Source organism: Brassica napus, chromosome A1, assembly GCF_020379485.1.
Source record: "Brassica napus cultivar Da-Ae chromosome A1, Da-Ae, whole genome shotgun sequence".
NCBI lineage: Eukaryota > Viridiplantae > Streptophyta > Magnoliopsida > Brassicales > Brassicaceae > Brassica > Brassica napus.
The window spans coordinates 23,092,725-23,109,543 of record NC_063434.1 but is presented as its reverse complement, the minus strand read 5'-3'; the positions used below and the strand labels follow the sequence as shown (position 1 = coordinate 23,109,543).

General features: G+C 31.1%; 1 protein-coding gene across 1 annotated transcript; it reads left to right on the top strand.

The window, feature by feature from the left end:
• Window positions 1-10,438: 10,438 nt before the first annotated feature.
• Window positions 10,439-12,259, top strand: LOC106454906 (UDP-glycosyltransferase 84A2). The gene has a single exon (XM_048737403.1). The coding sequence runs from the start codon at window positions 10,591-10,593 to the stop codon at window positions 12,082-12,084; it is 1,494 nt and encodes a 497-aa protein (XP_048593360.1). The 5' UTR covers window positions 10,439-10,590; the 3' UTR covers window positions 12,085-12,259.
• Window positions 12,260-16,819: the final 4,560 nt, after the last annotated feature.

The following is a 16,819-nucleotide window of genomic DNA, read 5'->3' as shown; positions in this document are numbered from 1 at the left end:
ACATTACGAATAATACACAAATCCACTTTTTATAGATTTTCTATGTAGACTTTATATTCCATCTACATACTAATAGACTTTCTTTTCAGTTTACGTTTGTAGACTTTCAAGTAGGTCTATAATTTGGGTTAGTTTTTGCAATTAAAAAATCCATGGGTTAGTATTTTTTATTTTAAAAAAAGTTGTGATTTTATACGTGTAACTTTCTTTTCAGTCCACATTTTGAAAAAATTAGTTTTTGCAATTAACCAGAATTCAACCAGGATTTGACTTTCAAGAGTAGACTTCCTTTACGGTATATATTTTTTAATTTTTTAGAACAGTGTAATTTTTACAATTGACCAAGTTTGTCTTTCTACAAATAGATTGAGATGAACGTCTATACAAGTAGATTTCAACTAAAGTCTACTCTCAAATTCGAGAAGTTAGTTTTGCATTTGACCAAAATAAAATAAAAGACTTCTTACGCAGTCTACGTTTGATTTGGTCAACTTTATAACATTTTAGTCAAATACAAAACTAACATATTAAACGCAATCAAAGTTAGTCAAAGTTTTGGTCAAATACAAAACTGACCTTTTGTAGACTTCCCAAACAGTCTACATAATGTGGACTTCCGGTGAAATCCATTATGAAAAGTCAAAAGTTCCCAAAGTTAGGTCAAATTCAAAAACTAACCTCTTTACGTAGACTTCTTAGTAAGTCTACCTACTTTTTTGTTTTTATTTTCAAAGGTTAAGATGCAGACTTCTAGGGAAGTCTATTATACAAAATAATTATTTTCGACATTTGCAAAAGTAACTTGTGCGTTGAAAAGTAGACTGCATCGTAAGTCTACACATAAGCGTAGACATACAAAACAGTCTACTATCGCGCCAAAAATCTAAAAAATGACGAAAACCGAGTGAATAGTTACCTTTTTCTAGTGTAAAGCTCGTTTCTACTCTTTACCACCGTCCAAGCTCCAAGTATGACAAAAAAAAAAATAACCACCTTTATTGACTTACAACTGAATAAACTCGAAATTTTGAAAGTTTAGATTATAAAAATGGAAGTTATGGGAGTTTTTAAATGAAAATGGAGAGAAAATGAGAGAAAATGAAGATTTGTTAGTTTAGAAAGAGAAAAAGTGGTTACAAATTGAATTTTTGAGCTTTTAAAAGCTCAAAAATGGTGGTTCATGGTGGTTGAAAAATTAATGATAATGACATTGTTGTAAATAAGAAGAAATGTTTAGTGTGTAATAGGTTTTTTCCCATTTTCGAAATAATTAACAATGACACTTTTGTAAATAATTCAAAAACATAAGGAGGGTTTGGAACTTTCAAAGGTGAATATTAATGGAAAAAAAGGTTGGTTTTAGGGTTGACTTTAAATTGTAGGTTGGTTTTGAAAAAAACTCTTATTTTATTGTTGTTTTTAACAAAATTGTTTTTAATGTCTGATTACACGTTTAAGCACACACCAATTAACCTAATGTGCCAACAATACCACAATCGAATGGTATGTCATTGTAGCATTTTAGGATCGAATCCACAAGGAACTAGTGACCTATAACACCAAGAATACATAAATTTTCCTAATCTAAGCAAACAAGAAGATGGATGATTTGTAACAAGCTAATATCCTATAAATATAAACAAGGTGATCTCAAATCCAATCAAGAAATAAGTGCAAGAACTTTCAAATACTAAGGATGGATTCATGGGTAAGGATAATTGATATAAAGTGATCAAGTTTCAATCTAAATGTGTCAACTTTCAACCAATCTATCTATCTTAGGCCTAGACACAATTCTAAACAAACTCTATCCCTAGATGAATGCTCATTTACCTAGAGAACTCAAGCATCAAATTCCTTTGGTTGAATGTTATCTAAGTAATCATTAATCTCAAATCTACTAGCCATCTTAACACCTTTAACAACAAATTCCTTTGGTAAAGAATGTTAAAAGCTTAGGAGAGTTGGTTCAGGCATTTCATCAAACACCTTCCGGGTATGAAATGCCTAAAGCTCAACTTTAGAGAAGCCAACTCTAGAGTTGCATTAAAAGCACTATACTATCAAGGAACCAGATGGATCTATACTAAAACACCTTAGATCTAGCTTAATCACCCTAATCTACCTTAACCCATGAATCCAAAATATGTCTACTCAATAATCTCCATGAGAAACCTTAAACCCATGTAAGAATCAAGGCTAATCATGTTAATGAGCAAGAGAAACACAATTATAAGATGAAGTACTTCCTTAGATTATAGAAAGATTCAACCTTTTACAAGTTTAGACAAAGTCTTAGAGAAAATGAGATAAAAATAAAGTTTCTAGGTCTAAAACTCTATATAGGAGATCCAAACTCGTGCTGGTTTAATTGAATTAAACCGGGTCAAACCGGAATAAACCGGTCAACAGCTCAAAATCTTGTCCGCGCCGGAGCTAGCTTTGTTCCGAGCGGTGTCACCAAGTCGCTGCAGGAAGTCGATACGAAACAGGGACATGGGTCTTTTCCCAGCCGCTGCTTCTATCCGCTGTGTTTGCTCGAGCTCGGACTTTGTCTTCTTCGTCTCAAGCTTCTCCATGGCCGCTACAACACTACCTCGTCGTCACTGGCTCACCTCCTCGCCGTGACGTAACCAGAACCGAGCTTCTTCCACCATGGCGTTCAGTCTCCATCTCTGCCACCTTTCTCCACCACGGAGCCTTGCGTTCAGGCCATCACAGCTCCTCCTCGGTCTCGTAATCTCAGCTCCACCGCGTGGCCGTGCTCTTCATCGTCGTCGGGAATCAGCCTCAGATTCTGAACAGAGAAAGCTTCGATCTTCTCAAATGGAGAAGTTACAAGTATTTGCAAGACAGGTCCCTGAACTTCTGATTCTTTACACAATGGCCCCCATCTTTAGAATATAAGGACACACCCTCTCAAATCAACCCCAATCTTTCATCTGTGCGATTTAGCCCTCGTGTAATTGCAAGATGGTCCCTTGGTTTCGGATTTCTTTCAAATTAGCCACAAACTCCATAACTTGAAAGAACAACCTTGCGATTTCGCCCCAAACTTCTCAAGTGTGCACTTTAGACCCTGTTTATGCAATTATGCATGTAAATGCAATATTAAGACCTTAATGCAACCTAGAATGATCATAATGAGCTAAAATATAAATCTAAAACCCATTAAAAGCATGAGATATCAATGTCACATAAGCATTGGGACCATTATGTAATTAATCTGTTTAGATGTTTAACCAAAAATAAACCATAAACCAAATACTGAACCAGTTAACTGAAATACAAAGTACAGTAGTAAATTAAGTTAAATACAATTAATTCACTAGCATGACTATCTATCCTCTATATATTAATCATGGAGTATTACAACATGTTTCGTAGCCACGTGTCATCACGAGAATAATACTTAGAATTGTTAGAAAAATAAGTTTGTCCATATAAACATATACTATGCTTTTTATTAATCTAACTATCAAATTAATTAATAGTGTATAAAATAATATTTTTTCCTTAAATAAAAGCTACGGAATTACCTAATATGGTTAACATATATATGACAATTAATGATTATGAATAATACATATTTGATTAAAAAAAATTCTAACCACTCTCTTTTTTGTTTAATTTTATACTTTAAAAGAAATTAAACAATCACATTAAACATATAATAAAAACAATTGGATTTTTTTCTAATATGTTATGTTTTGAATTTTTAAAAACGACTATAAATTACTAAAAATAGTAAAAGTCTCACATTAAAAAATTTGTGATCAGTGGTTAAACTTTTTTTTGGTTCAACCAAGATACAAATAATCATATATCATAGGAGTGGGCATTATGTCTGCACTTCGAGTTGGGTTCAGGTATTTTATGTTCGGTTCGGATATTTTGGGTCGGGTTCGGAAATTTAAATTTTGAAGAAAAAATAAATAAATTATTCATTGTTTAAGTTTTTTTGTATTTAAAATATATTTTAACTTAACTGTTTTTTTAATTTTTAAAAGATTAAACTATTAATAGGTTTGGAGATAAAACTTTAAAAATAGAAAGACACTAATTTAGTTATCATTTTGAAATTTTAGATGCAACTTTTGTTAATGCAAGAAACAAGAAGTGAGTAGCAAATGATTTTCTCCATAATTATATATATATATTATCTAATTTTGAGCAATAAGAATCATTAATATAAATATGTTGAATAAAATGAGAGAAATAAACTAGAAATATAGAGTTAAGTATACTTATGTTTAGTTATCTCCAAATATTCATTCGAGTTCGGATATTACCCGTTCGGATTCAAATATTATCCGAACTGGTTAAATAAATAATTTGTTTTGTTGTTCTAATTAGATGATTTTTAGATCGAGCTGGTGAATATATACTAGACAAACATTTATATTTCGAGTCTTCACTTATATTCTATAACAGCTTGATATATTAGATTTGAACAGTAACTTGTTAATATAGTTTTCCGGTGATTTTTTTTCAAAATTTTGATTCCTCGATATGCATATGGAGTGAAACTATTTTTTGCAGATGTCCATTTTTTTAATTGACACTTATGTAATTCACATAATTCATAAAAGAAGTTAAAAAAAGAAACTTAACTCATATCAGTGAACCAAAGACGAGAACGAAATCACAATTCTATTGAGGTAGAAAATTAAATTATTTATGGAGAGTCAATAATAAACAAATCGAGAGTATAAAACCTAATCTCCTTTCGTCATTATACAATGAATGTTGCCTATTTGGTTTTGGTGATTTGTGTCAGCCGCAAAATTTAATTTCTTTTTGTGTATATGAAGTCTTAAAAATAATTAAAATGAGATGTAATACATTAACTCTTCAACAACGATGATATATTTAAGAGGCCAACATTTGTATTCATCATATTCTAATCGATAAAAATTGTACTGTTGCAAAATATTAAAATCATTTCATAAACAAACATTATTATAAAAACTCACTCCACGCATGTGCGTAAGGGTTATCATCTAGTAATCTATTAAAACAGAAGTACAAATAGAAATTAACCCTAACATTTTTTAAAAAATATAAACAATTGAATGCCACTGGTCTTAAATTTGTAACTTTAATTAATTAATCCAATAATAAACATATATTTGAAAAAAAATACAAACATAATCAATACAAACAAATTTGTTAAGAAACAATAACTCCTGATTTTACTCTTCTTTACATATAGGATATATTAAATAACATTACATATTTTTGGAAACAGTTTGAATTTGTTTTAATTAAGGGAAAAAACATCTACTTTATTAAAACAGAAGTACAAAATAGAAATACCCCTTAGTTTTACTACTTATTTACATTAGAATGCCATTGAGATATTTATTGAACCTATATTTAAGCATGCTTGTCTTTTACTAATTTAAATCATAGATTTAAGCATTTAATATCTTTCCAAAATTTAAATAATAGATTTCCTTTATCAAATCATAACCAAAATAAATTTCCTAATATATTTCGTATTAACATACTCAATATTTTTAATATTTATAAGTAATAAATAATAAAATAAAAAATCACACATCATAATCAATTTATATAACATATAAATAAAATATAAAATAGTTTATTCATATATTAGTATAATGCTTTCATAATATAAGTCCAATTAGTTATAAATATTGGATTTGTTTATATGATACATTGTGATATAATAGACGATTAAAATCACAAAATATAATTATTCAAAGTAATAAATAAAATTGTTATGTTTAAAAATGTTATATTAACAGTTATGTAATATATTTTAATTTACATATATATCTTATACCATTAGTACAAAGAAAAAAATTAAAGTGAAAGCAAATATTTATACGGTCACGGGTCAAGCTCTAGAAATAAATAACAACAGTAAGATTATTTTTCTTTAACAAATTTCTTTTAATTGAAATTATAGTTCCAAATAAGTTTATATATTTTATGTATTTATAAATTTATTTTCTTTGTCTTTAAGGAAGCTTAGATTTTGAAATTTAAAAAAATATGACCGCCTCTATATTATTTTAATTACGAAATTTAAAATTTATATCAGAATATTTTATTAAACTTTTAATTTTTATTTTTATTATAACTATAAAGATTAATTTTCAATATGAATTTATGTTTTAATATTACAAATACGTCATTTAATATAAACAAAAAAAAACTAAAAACATAAAATAAATACCCGCCCGGTCGGGCGGGTCAAGGTCTAGTCTAAACTATTAAAACAGAAGTACAAAAAAGAAATAACCCTTAATTTTCCTCAATATTTACCACTCAATGCCATTGGCATTAAACTCAACGTTTTTCCTTATTCTTATAAATCAATAGAATTGTGTTCGTGATTACTTAACCACAAAATGTCAAACCAATTGTCAACCCCACGTATCTTTGTTAATTATATTCAATATCATACAATTATTTTCTGGAATCGTACAATTATACTATAACAAAGATGTGACATTAGTTCATCTTCCTCTTCCTCTGCTTAATCAAATGAGTCTACAGAGACACTTCTACTTAGCTTTTCATCATTTTATTAGAACCAAAATTCCACCTTGATAATACCTTTGTTAAGCTTGGTCTGCAGAAGCAAAACCACCATATTATATAGTTGTACGTCCATGTCATTGCCAAGTTAATAACGCCTGCAAAGTGACAATATTTTGATCATAAGTTATATCAAAATAAATCTATATTCTATCATTCAATATCCAATCAAAGATAATAATATTATCGTTTGAATTATTTAATTCAAAATCAAACGACATCTTTCTAAATATTTCAACAATATTTTTATTGTTAAAAGTATATCTATATTTAATCATTCTCCATAATAATTAAGATATCAATCAACTAATAGAATATTCTTTTTTTAAGCATAATCTTGATCATCACGTCAAATATTTAACCATTAAATACCTAAATTCGTTCTTATCTTGCATATCACGTGAAATATCTACTTTTTAAATACTTAAATTCCTGTAATGTCGTTAACTTTATAACAACAAAATCAGTTTTGGAATCAAATCGAATAGTATATTCGCTTTCAATGCTAAAAAATCATGGCTACCTAAATCTGAAATCATTATATGGTGAATACCCTACACTTTACAAACTATCTATATATACAGCTATCCCAATCACGTGAAACACACATCAGTCTCTGCAAATACTCCAAAAATGTCTATGACTACTTTTCATTCTGTCACAAAACTCAGACCTTTCAAGAATAAGTGGCGAGTTCAAGTTAAGTGTTTACATTCTTAGAGGCAGAACACAGCTTTTGGAGACAACTTTGAGATGGTTTTAGCAGATTAATGGGTAAATAATTTTTTCTACATGTTTGTTAAAATTTAACAGGTTACTGCTTTAACAAACTAAACTAATAACATCATTTTTTTTGAAGGGAAACAAAATCCAAGCCTCTTGCAAAAAAATACATAATACAAATTTTTATTCATATAAATTATAAAACGGCTCAACATAATGGGCTTTGATTGCTGTTTAAAGATCACGGGTATGCGGATCAAAAAGACGTAAAAGGGTTACGTGTTTCTATTTTTTTCCCAGAAAAAAGTGTAAATGGGCTTCGATTACTGTTTAAAGTCCACTATAATTTGGGTTAAATATTATAATTGCTAGAGCTATCTAATCTAAAAAATGTGGGTTTGGTTACTTTACCAATTTATATTCTTGCTGTCAATATTGTTTTCCTGAGATTTTTTTGAACTAAAAAAATATTAATTTTAAATATTGAGTTAGTAATCAAAAACAATTTTCTATAATTTTTTTAAACAGCCAAAATCTACACTAAACCTTCTAATATTTTACACTGTAATTTTTTTCTTACCAATTTAAATGCAAAAAAATATAATCTAAAAATAAACACAAAACAAAATGTACACCATATACCAATGTCAGAACTAACTAACCTATGAAAAAATATCAATAATTTTACAACAAACCAAAACAGTTGAATTACGGACAACATACAACCGCGCGGACGCGCGGGTCAAAATCTAGTATATATTAATAACATTACCTACGACCCATCTACTAAAAAAACATATATATTAATATATATATATATATATATATATGGATTTATGAATAGGCAAAAGGAAATGTATACAAATCATTCAAAATCAAAAGCACGACCTTTTTCACCATCAGCCGTAATTCCACAAACATCTTTTAACAAAAACCAGAAATGAGCTATTCTATAACTAAAATAAAAAAACCCAGATATGAACTATTATAGTTCAGATCTAATATATAATCTAAAATTCATTATCTTAATCAACAAACGTGCACACCTAAACAAATTAGCGAACGAAAATAAATAAATAAAATTGAATCAGACACCAAAAGTACAAATGCCTGAACAAATTATTGAACAAACGACGGATTAATAAACTATCAACAACAACAATATTTCCCCGTTTGGAAAACACGAGTCAAAATCTAATTTTAATAATTAAAACAGTATTGTTTTTAATTCAAAATAATGTTTTTTTTTCTATACAGTTTGAAGTTTTATTATTTTTCACATAACATTTCAATTTAAATATTGCTTTAATTCTTTCTATTTAAATGTAGTAGATTTATAAAATAGTATTATAGTGATTACATATTTAAATATTATTTATAATAATTCCTTTAAATATTATTTAAAATTTTCCGGTAAAAATAGTTTATGGATCCCAACTGGTTTCAAACTAACATCGTCCACACCCATATATAAACAAACCTATCGCAATGACAGCTTGTAAAAGAAAATTACATAACCAAGCGCTCGTAGCTTGGTGGTAAAGGAGGTACAGCTGTACTGCCCGCCACCCGGGTTCGAGTCTTGGCCACAACGGATTTAACATCCCTTCCGTTGGGGCGCTGGACCCCTTTCGGGGGGATAGTTGGGAATGTGGCTGCCCAGATACCAGAGTTATCAAAAAAAAAAAAAGAAAAAAAAGAAAATTACATGCATGTGACAATAGCAGTCTGAAACAAAAACAAAACTAATTTATAATTTGGTCAAAACAAAACACATTTATCTTTAGGGTTTGTAGGACAGCAGAGTTGTAACTACTTGAACGAAACTAGGTGGAAATGACTAGACCACTTGATTAGCTAACGAACAGAATACTAACACGTCACTTTTAAATTTTGTGGAACTAATGGTATTAGAGAGTTTTAGAGCTAACCAACAGAATGAATACTAACACGTCACTTTTTAACCTCCCAGAATTCTGTGATTCTACCGACGAAAAAGTGCCATAATTAGAGGTATTTAATTTCGCTACGCCGTTACTTTATATTCTCCTTTGTACTTTATTGTTTGATAATAATGTCCATTAACGGAATAATAAGAGTTTTATATTCTCCTTTGTACTTTATTGTTTGATAATAGTGTCCATTAACGGAATAATTTTTTTTTATGGACTTGAACCATTAACGGAATATTCCTGTCCAAAAATATACCACATTCGTCAACTAGCTGATATTATTTAGGGTTTTCGAAGACTTGAATTTCAACACGATACTACATTACATCTTGGTGAATGGTGGGTGGCTCACTGGGTTTGCTATGCATTATTGACAACGACTGTTTCTCAAATATGAATTAATCGGAAGCATATAACTTAATACTCTAGATATTAAGAGAAATTTTATGATGCCAAAAAATATTTTATGTGTATTAATCGTCACCTTTGGAATTAGTTTTATCGATTCAGTTGGTACAAAGTATTTAATTTACGCCTGCTACGATAAAGGTAATAATTATTTCATCCGTTTCATAATACTTAATGTTTTGTCTTAATGCACAAAAATTAAAAAAGTTAGATTTAAAAAAAAACATTTTTAGAAATATAGTTTTCTAATCATTTGATCAATTATAAAAAAAACTGTAGAATCTAATTGGTTAAACAGTTTACAATAAAGTTAAAGTTAACCTTAAACCTCAAAATTTTACGTAAATTAAAACAAAATATTTCTTCTAAAACATCATATATATTAAAACGGATGGAGTATTTTCCGGTTTAATCAGTAAAATAATTTATTTCCTCAATTTTATATTCCCAATCGTAATACCGTGAGAAAGGTTTAAAAGACAAATTAACCATGAAAAAACTTGAACGTTTTGGACCTAAAATGTCATATATGGAACAAGGTAATGTTTACTTGTACTTGCGACTATCTCTTCTTGATTTTGGCTTATATAAAAAATATCTTCTTTGGGTTTTCACAATGTAAATAACCTAGAAACAAACGAGTGATACGTTATATAAATACCTCACCCCACTGAACCAAGTCACCTTTTTGAGCGCCATACCTTTTTGGTCAATTTAAAGGCTTTTTATACAATTAATAAAATTGAATAATACGGTGTCCAAAAGCAGCGGTAGATATTGAGAAATATTGAGATATCCGTAATTATTTTTTTAATTTGATTCACCTTCTTTGTCTTGTATTTAAGCGCATCTCACTCTTGTCTTCCAACATGTAACATAGTAGCTTAACAAAGAAAAAAAATCCCACATAAAAAGAGATACCATTTTTTAAAGGATGGAACTAGAATCTTCTCCTTTACATCCTCATGTAATGCTTGTATCGTTCCCGGGACAAGGCCACGTTAATCCACTTCTTCGTCTCGGTAAGCTCTTAGCTTCAAAGGGTTTACTCGTTACTTTCGTCACCACAGAATCATGGGGCAAAAAGATGCGAACCTCCAACAAAATCCAAGACCGCATCCTCAAGCCGATTGGTAAAGGTTATCTCCGGTTCGATTTCTTCGACGACGGTCTCCCCGAAGACGACGACGTAAGAAGACACGATTTCACCATCTACCGACCACACCTTGAGCTGGTCGGACAACGAGAGATCAAAAACCTCGTAAAACGTTACGAGGAAGTGACGAAACAGCCCGTGACGTGTTTCATCAACAACCCTTTCGTCTCATGGGTCTGTGACGTAGCGGAAGATCTTCAAATCCCTTGTGCTGTTCTCTGGGTCCAGTCTTGCGCTTGCTTAGCCTCGTATTACTATTACCACCACAAGCTTGTTAACTTCCCGACCAAAACAGACCCCGAGATCGATGTCCAAATCCCTGGCATGCCTCTCTTAAAACACGACGAGATCCCTTCTTTCATTCACCCTTTAACTCCTTATTCCGCTTTGCGAGAAGTGATCATTGATCAGATCAAACGTCTTCACAAGCCTTTCGCTGTTCTCGTCGACAGTTTCTACTCCTTGGAGAAAGACATCATCGACCACATGTCAAGTCTCTCTCTCCCCGGCTCTATCAAGCCGCTCGGCCCGCTTTATAAAATGGCCAAAACGTTAATATGTGATGACATTAAAGGAGATATGTCCGAGACCACGGACCATTGTATGGAATGGCTAGACTCACAGCCTGTTTCCTCCGTTGTTTACATCTCATTCGGAACCGTCGCTTATATAAAACAAGAGCAGATCAATGAGATTGCGTTCGGTGTGATAAACGCTGGCGTTTCGTTCTTGTGGGTGATTAGACAACAAGAGTTAGGTATAAACAAAGAGCGACATGTTTTGCCTGAAGAAGTCAAGAAGAAAGGAAAGATCGTGGAGTGGTGTCAGCAAGAGAAAGTTTTAGCTCATCCTTCTGTGGTTTGTTTCGTGACTCATTGTGGATGGAACTCCACGATGGAAGCTTTGTCCAGTGGTGTCCCAACGGTTTGTTTGCCTCAGTGGGGAGATCAAGTCACGGACGCGGTTTACATGATAGACGTTACAAAGACGGGAGTGAGACTCGGCCGTGGAGAGACAGAGGAGAGGGTGGTGCCAAGGGAGGAAGTGGCCGAGAGGCTGAGAGAAGTTGCTAAAGGAGAGAAGGCGACGGAGCTGAAAAAGAATGCTTTGAAATGGAAGGAGGAGGCGGAAGCGGCGGTGGCTCGCGGTGGTTCGTCGGATCGGAATCTTGAAGAGTTTGTGGAAAAGTTGGGTGCGAAACCTGTGGCTAAACAAAACGGAAGTCTTAATCAAAACGGAACTGTTCAAGATCTTTTATTGGAAAAGTCATAAATGTAATTTGTTTTTTTATTTGTTGGTTGTTTCTGTCAGTCCTTAATTGTGTTCGTATGTATGCTCCTCGTCGTTCTTTGTATTTTGTTTTCTTGTAAGGGTCTAAGGGAGACTTATTATCCTTCTGGAACAATGTTTAGTTCGCGTATTATGTTATATTATGATTAATTCTCTTGTTTTGTTGCTAAATCAGGAAAAGAGTTTGTATAGAACGTTCTGTACCATGCAAAACCAAAATTGCTAAAACCTAGTAATATTCGGCACTCATTCCCCTTTAGCCGACATAAAAGATTGATCTAGCTAGTAAGTAAAGTATTTGACCAAAAAAAAAAAGGTAGTAAGTAAAGTAAAAGAGTTAATGGTATACAGTAATTATATTATTATATAGTACTATTAATATACGTTTATCAATAATCCGATTGGAGATTACAAGACATTCTTAAAACGAAAAAACAAATAGAATCAAATATGGGTTTTGCATGTATATTTCTAGTAATTTCCGCAATTCACAAACTTTGAAACTCAGAATCTCAGATAACCAGGATTATCAATATGTATCATTAACGTCTCGAATCTTTGGAAGTTGACAACACAGATTTGACAGAACTCCCATTGGAAGTGCTCTAAGAACCATCTCTTAACAGAAAAATATTAAAAAAGTGTCAAATCATGAGTTAATTAAGAACCCCGGCTAAGAAACCAGAGTTAATCATTCCCTAACGGTTGGTATTGCGCACTGAGATTCTAATCTATGTAAAATTAATAATTTAAATAAATTAAAATACTTGATAAAAAGTAAATTCGTTTGTATGCTGATATGTGTATATGATTTTTTTTTAAAAATATTTAATATTAAACTCTTTTACTCTATTTCTCTCCCGTCATTCTCTTATTTTGTTTTCTCTTTAATTATTGATATACTCAAAAATAGCATTTTTTAACGCCGATTTATTAGAAGATATTACAATTATGAGAAAGATTACATAGATGATTCGACAACCGACAATACTACCTGTCTTATGAGGATCTATGTCTAATTGCATCACCAGAGCCGTCTTATAAAGATCTACGCCTGACCGGGTTTATTTGCACCATGTTGAAGATTCTTTGTAAGCCTTTTTTCAGTACCCTACATAATTGTTTAATAAATCGTTTTCTTTGAGAATTGAAACTTAGATCTGCTGGTGTAAAAACATTAATGAATTTTTAGTCAAACCATTGGACTAATGAGGTTTCCACACCCAAAAAATGGCATCACTGGAGGTGTTTTACAGAGATATTACAAACTTGCACTGATTAAAATAAAGTGCACACAGCTTTTTGACTCACTCAGTATATTTTTGGTATTAAAGACCCAACATCTATCGACCTGTTTACTACTGTTATATCTAAGGCTAACAGTTGAAACATTGCACTGTCCCTTCGCTACAAGCCAAAAGCGAAAAGAAATGTGTCCCCGTCAAGTTAACCATATGGTTTAGCTAGTGTCGTTGTGCATTTAGTACCGTAGGCGTTCTGATATTTTGAATTATTGCCTCAAAAAGACTTAATTAATCTATTGGTAGACAAAACGTTCCAAATTGAAGTCGTAGTGAGAGTGATAGAGTTACCCAAGAGGGGATGTGGTGGTAAGTTAAGTGTGTGGCAGAAAAAAAAATGTGGTAGGTATCCAAAACTTATGACATATTCGATTTCTAGAATACTAGCACCCTCTTGGTGGTAAGTAAGATGTGTGGCGAAAAAGATGTGGGGGTAGGTCGGCAAAAAATGACTTCACAATCGATATATTAAAGTACGTACGTGCCAACAACGTCACGTTGATTATTGGAAAATGAATCTGTATTTCAGAGCATTTATATAATGTGGTTAATGGTTTATATATATGACATATTTTCGAAACAGAATTATGACATATTCTTCGAAAAGAATTATATGACATATTTTAAAATATATTATTATAGGTTGATGATTCTGAAATGTTTATTTCTCAAAATTTCAAATGTCTAAACAAAATAAAGATTTTCTTGAACCATATCAGAAATTTAGAATGATCCCCACTTCTCGTTTCGAAGTGTGTTTGAAGATTGTAAAAAAAAAAATAGAGCTTTGAATAATATTCATGCTCGTTTTTAAAAAAAAATCTAGGCATGGGCATTCGGGATCCCAATCGGGTTTCGGTTTTATCCATTCGGGTTTTGATTTTTCGGGTTTATCAAAATCAACCCCATTCGGGTTATATAAAAGTTCGGTTCGGGACCGGTTCGGTTTATATCGGGTTCGGGTCGGGGTTAGTAAATCTTCAAAGAACCGGTATAATCCATTGTACTTTCGGGTTCGGGTCCCAATCTGTTCTTCGGTTTAAAAATACATGATTTGTACCTATTTTGGTAACTAAAACATAAATGAAATCGGTTCTGCGGATTTAAAATACATAATTTGTACATATTTTAATAGCCAAAACATAAGTAAAATTGATTCAAAAATAAGAAAAAACATCAAACGTGATCATTCAAAATCAAGCGAAAGGTAAACATAGTTAGTGATAAAAGGAAAACCAGATAAATGAAATCATAAAACAAAAACTAAGTTCTCATGAAATGAGAAACACTATTCAATGAAAACAAAACCAAAATAAAAAAAACTTTAGGATTCAACCGCTACATTCCACCATCAACATTCATGTAATAGATAATTATTTTAGAAGTTCAATAATATCTTAAAGTATTTTGGATACATATTAAGAATTAAGATCATATTTGGTAGAAGTTCTTTTTGTGATTATAAATGTTTCGGGTTCCATCGGATATCCATTTAGGCCCGAGTTCGGTTCGGATAATACCCATAACCCAATATACCAAAAAAACAGGATCCATTCGGTATTTATGTCGGGTTCGGATCGATTCGGATTCATTTTTATCGGATCAGATTCGGTTTAAATTTTCGGATTCGGTTTATTTGCCAGCCCTAAAAAAATCCATTAAATAGACATACAAAGCTAGGGCTTTAAGCGCAAGAGTTGATAAAGTATTTAAGGACGACAAAATGTAATCATGTCTCTTCGGTATAGTGGTTGTAGGTTCTATGGTAATTGCCTTGTTGGTGGAAGGTTCGAACTCAGTTTTCTTTTGTTAATTTGTTTTTTCCCCTTTTTTGGGGATAACAAATGAGATGTGGTCGCAATCTTAGTTGAGATACGATAGTTTTGACTAAAAAGATACTATCAGTTTAAAAAATCTCTTAGTTATTTCATTTTTACATTTTAGTTTATTTAAAAAAAAACAACTTTGTTTCTTTTATATATAAAAATACTTTTGTTTTCAGCATTTTGTGAAAAAATAGTATCTTTTGTTATTCACTTATTTGATTGTTATGTCCGCTGGAAATATTGTTTCTTCCAATCTTCCATGTAAAATTATTTTTCTTCTCTTTATTTTTTGTAAATTTTACAATCTATTTTAAGATTTCAGAAATCTGAAGAAACATATATCATAAATTAACTTATGTTTTTTCACAAATTTCCAGAAAATCAACAAAATTATGCAAGTTAAAATAATAGGATTCGATTTAATTATAAATTTCCTTAAATTAGCATTTCTCTGGTAGAAAACTGATAAGAATTATCCATGTTTCTATTGCTTATGAACCATTAAATGGAATGGTCGATTATATCAATTGAGTCGGCTAAAATAATTTATTGAAAGTTAAAATAATTCATAAAAAATGTAATACATATATTATTTTTAATAATACTTTATGTTGTTCTAATTTTATATCTAAATAAATTTATATTTAAGGTGCAGCATTGTTTCGATACGCTTTAGGCGTCTTTCCAGTCCGGACCGGCATATCACAACTGCCTCTCAATTTCAACCAAACTTAGCTAAACACCATGTTCGAAATTACGCTAGGCGTAACGCGTGCAGGTGGTCTGGGCCTAGCGAGTTGAAAGAGAATCGGAGAATAATCAGGGATTACTCGGAAACTAGTTTTATATGATTTTATTATATATCATTATTATCTGTGTATTAAAACCTAAAATGCGTTGTAGTCTGGTGGTTTTCCGTGTTCCCACATGCAGTTCTAGTGACGAGTTTGAATACCTGTGTATGCGTTTGGGCTTTTATTTTTTTGTGTATTTTAATGAAGTCGAAATGACTTAAATATCCTCATCTTCTTTCCCAGTTTTATCGATCTGAAACCCTACCTTTTGTTTCTATCATTTTTCTTCACGATTTTGGGCTGTTTTAACTCGGTTTCCTTGTATTTTTACCTTACAATAACAGTTCTTCAACCTTATTTATAATTTGAAACTTATAAATTTAAAAATCCGAGTTTTTGAGCGATTTGGTACAAGACGCCACGGTGAAGAACCGATTCACATTTACTCACCGCGTAAACGTTCAACGCGGACGCGTTTTAGAACATGGGCTAAACATAATCATAACATTTTGATATACATCTTTTAAGTTTAGTACTCTTTCCATTCCTAAAAAATCCATATTCTAGAAAAGACTTTTGTTTCAAAAAGATACATATTTTATATTTTCAGTGTAATTTTTGTCAACTAATAATGAAAAATTGTGAAGTTTAAGAACGTTAATTGCAGTTCTTAAAATTTTATTGGTTTAAAAATATTGAAAATCTAAAATTACAAAAAACTATGTATTTATAACTAAGTTTTAATATTGTTTTATTAAAAATTGTGAAAATTCTAAAACATGGATCTTTTTTGAAA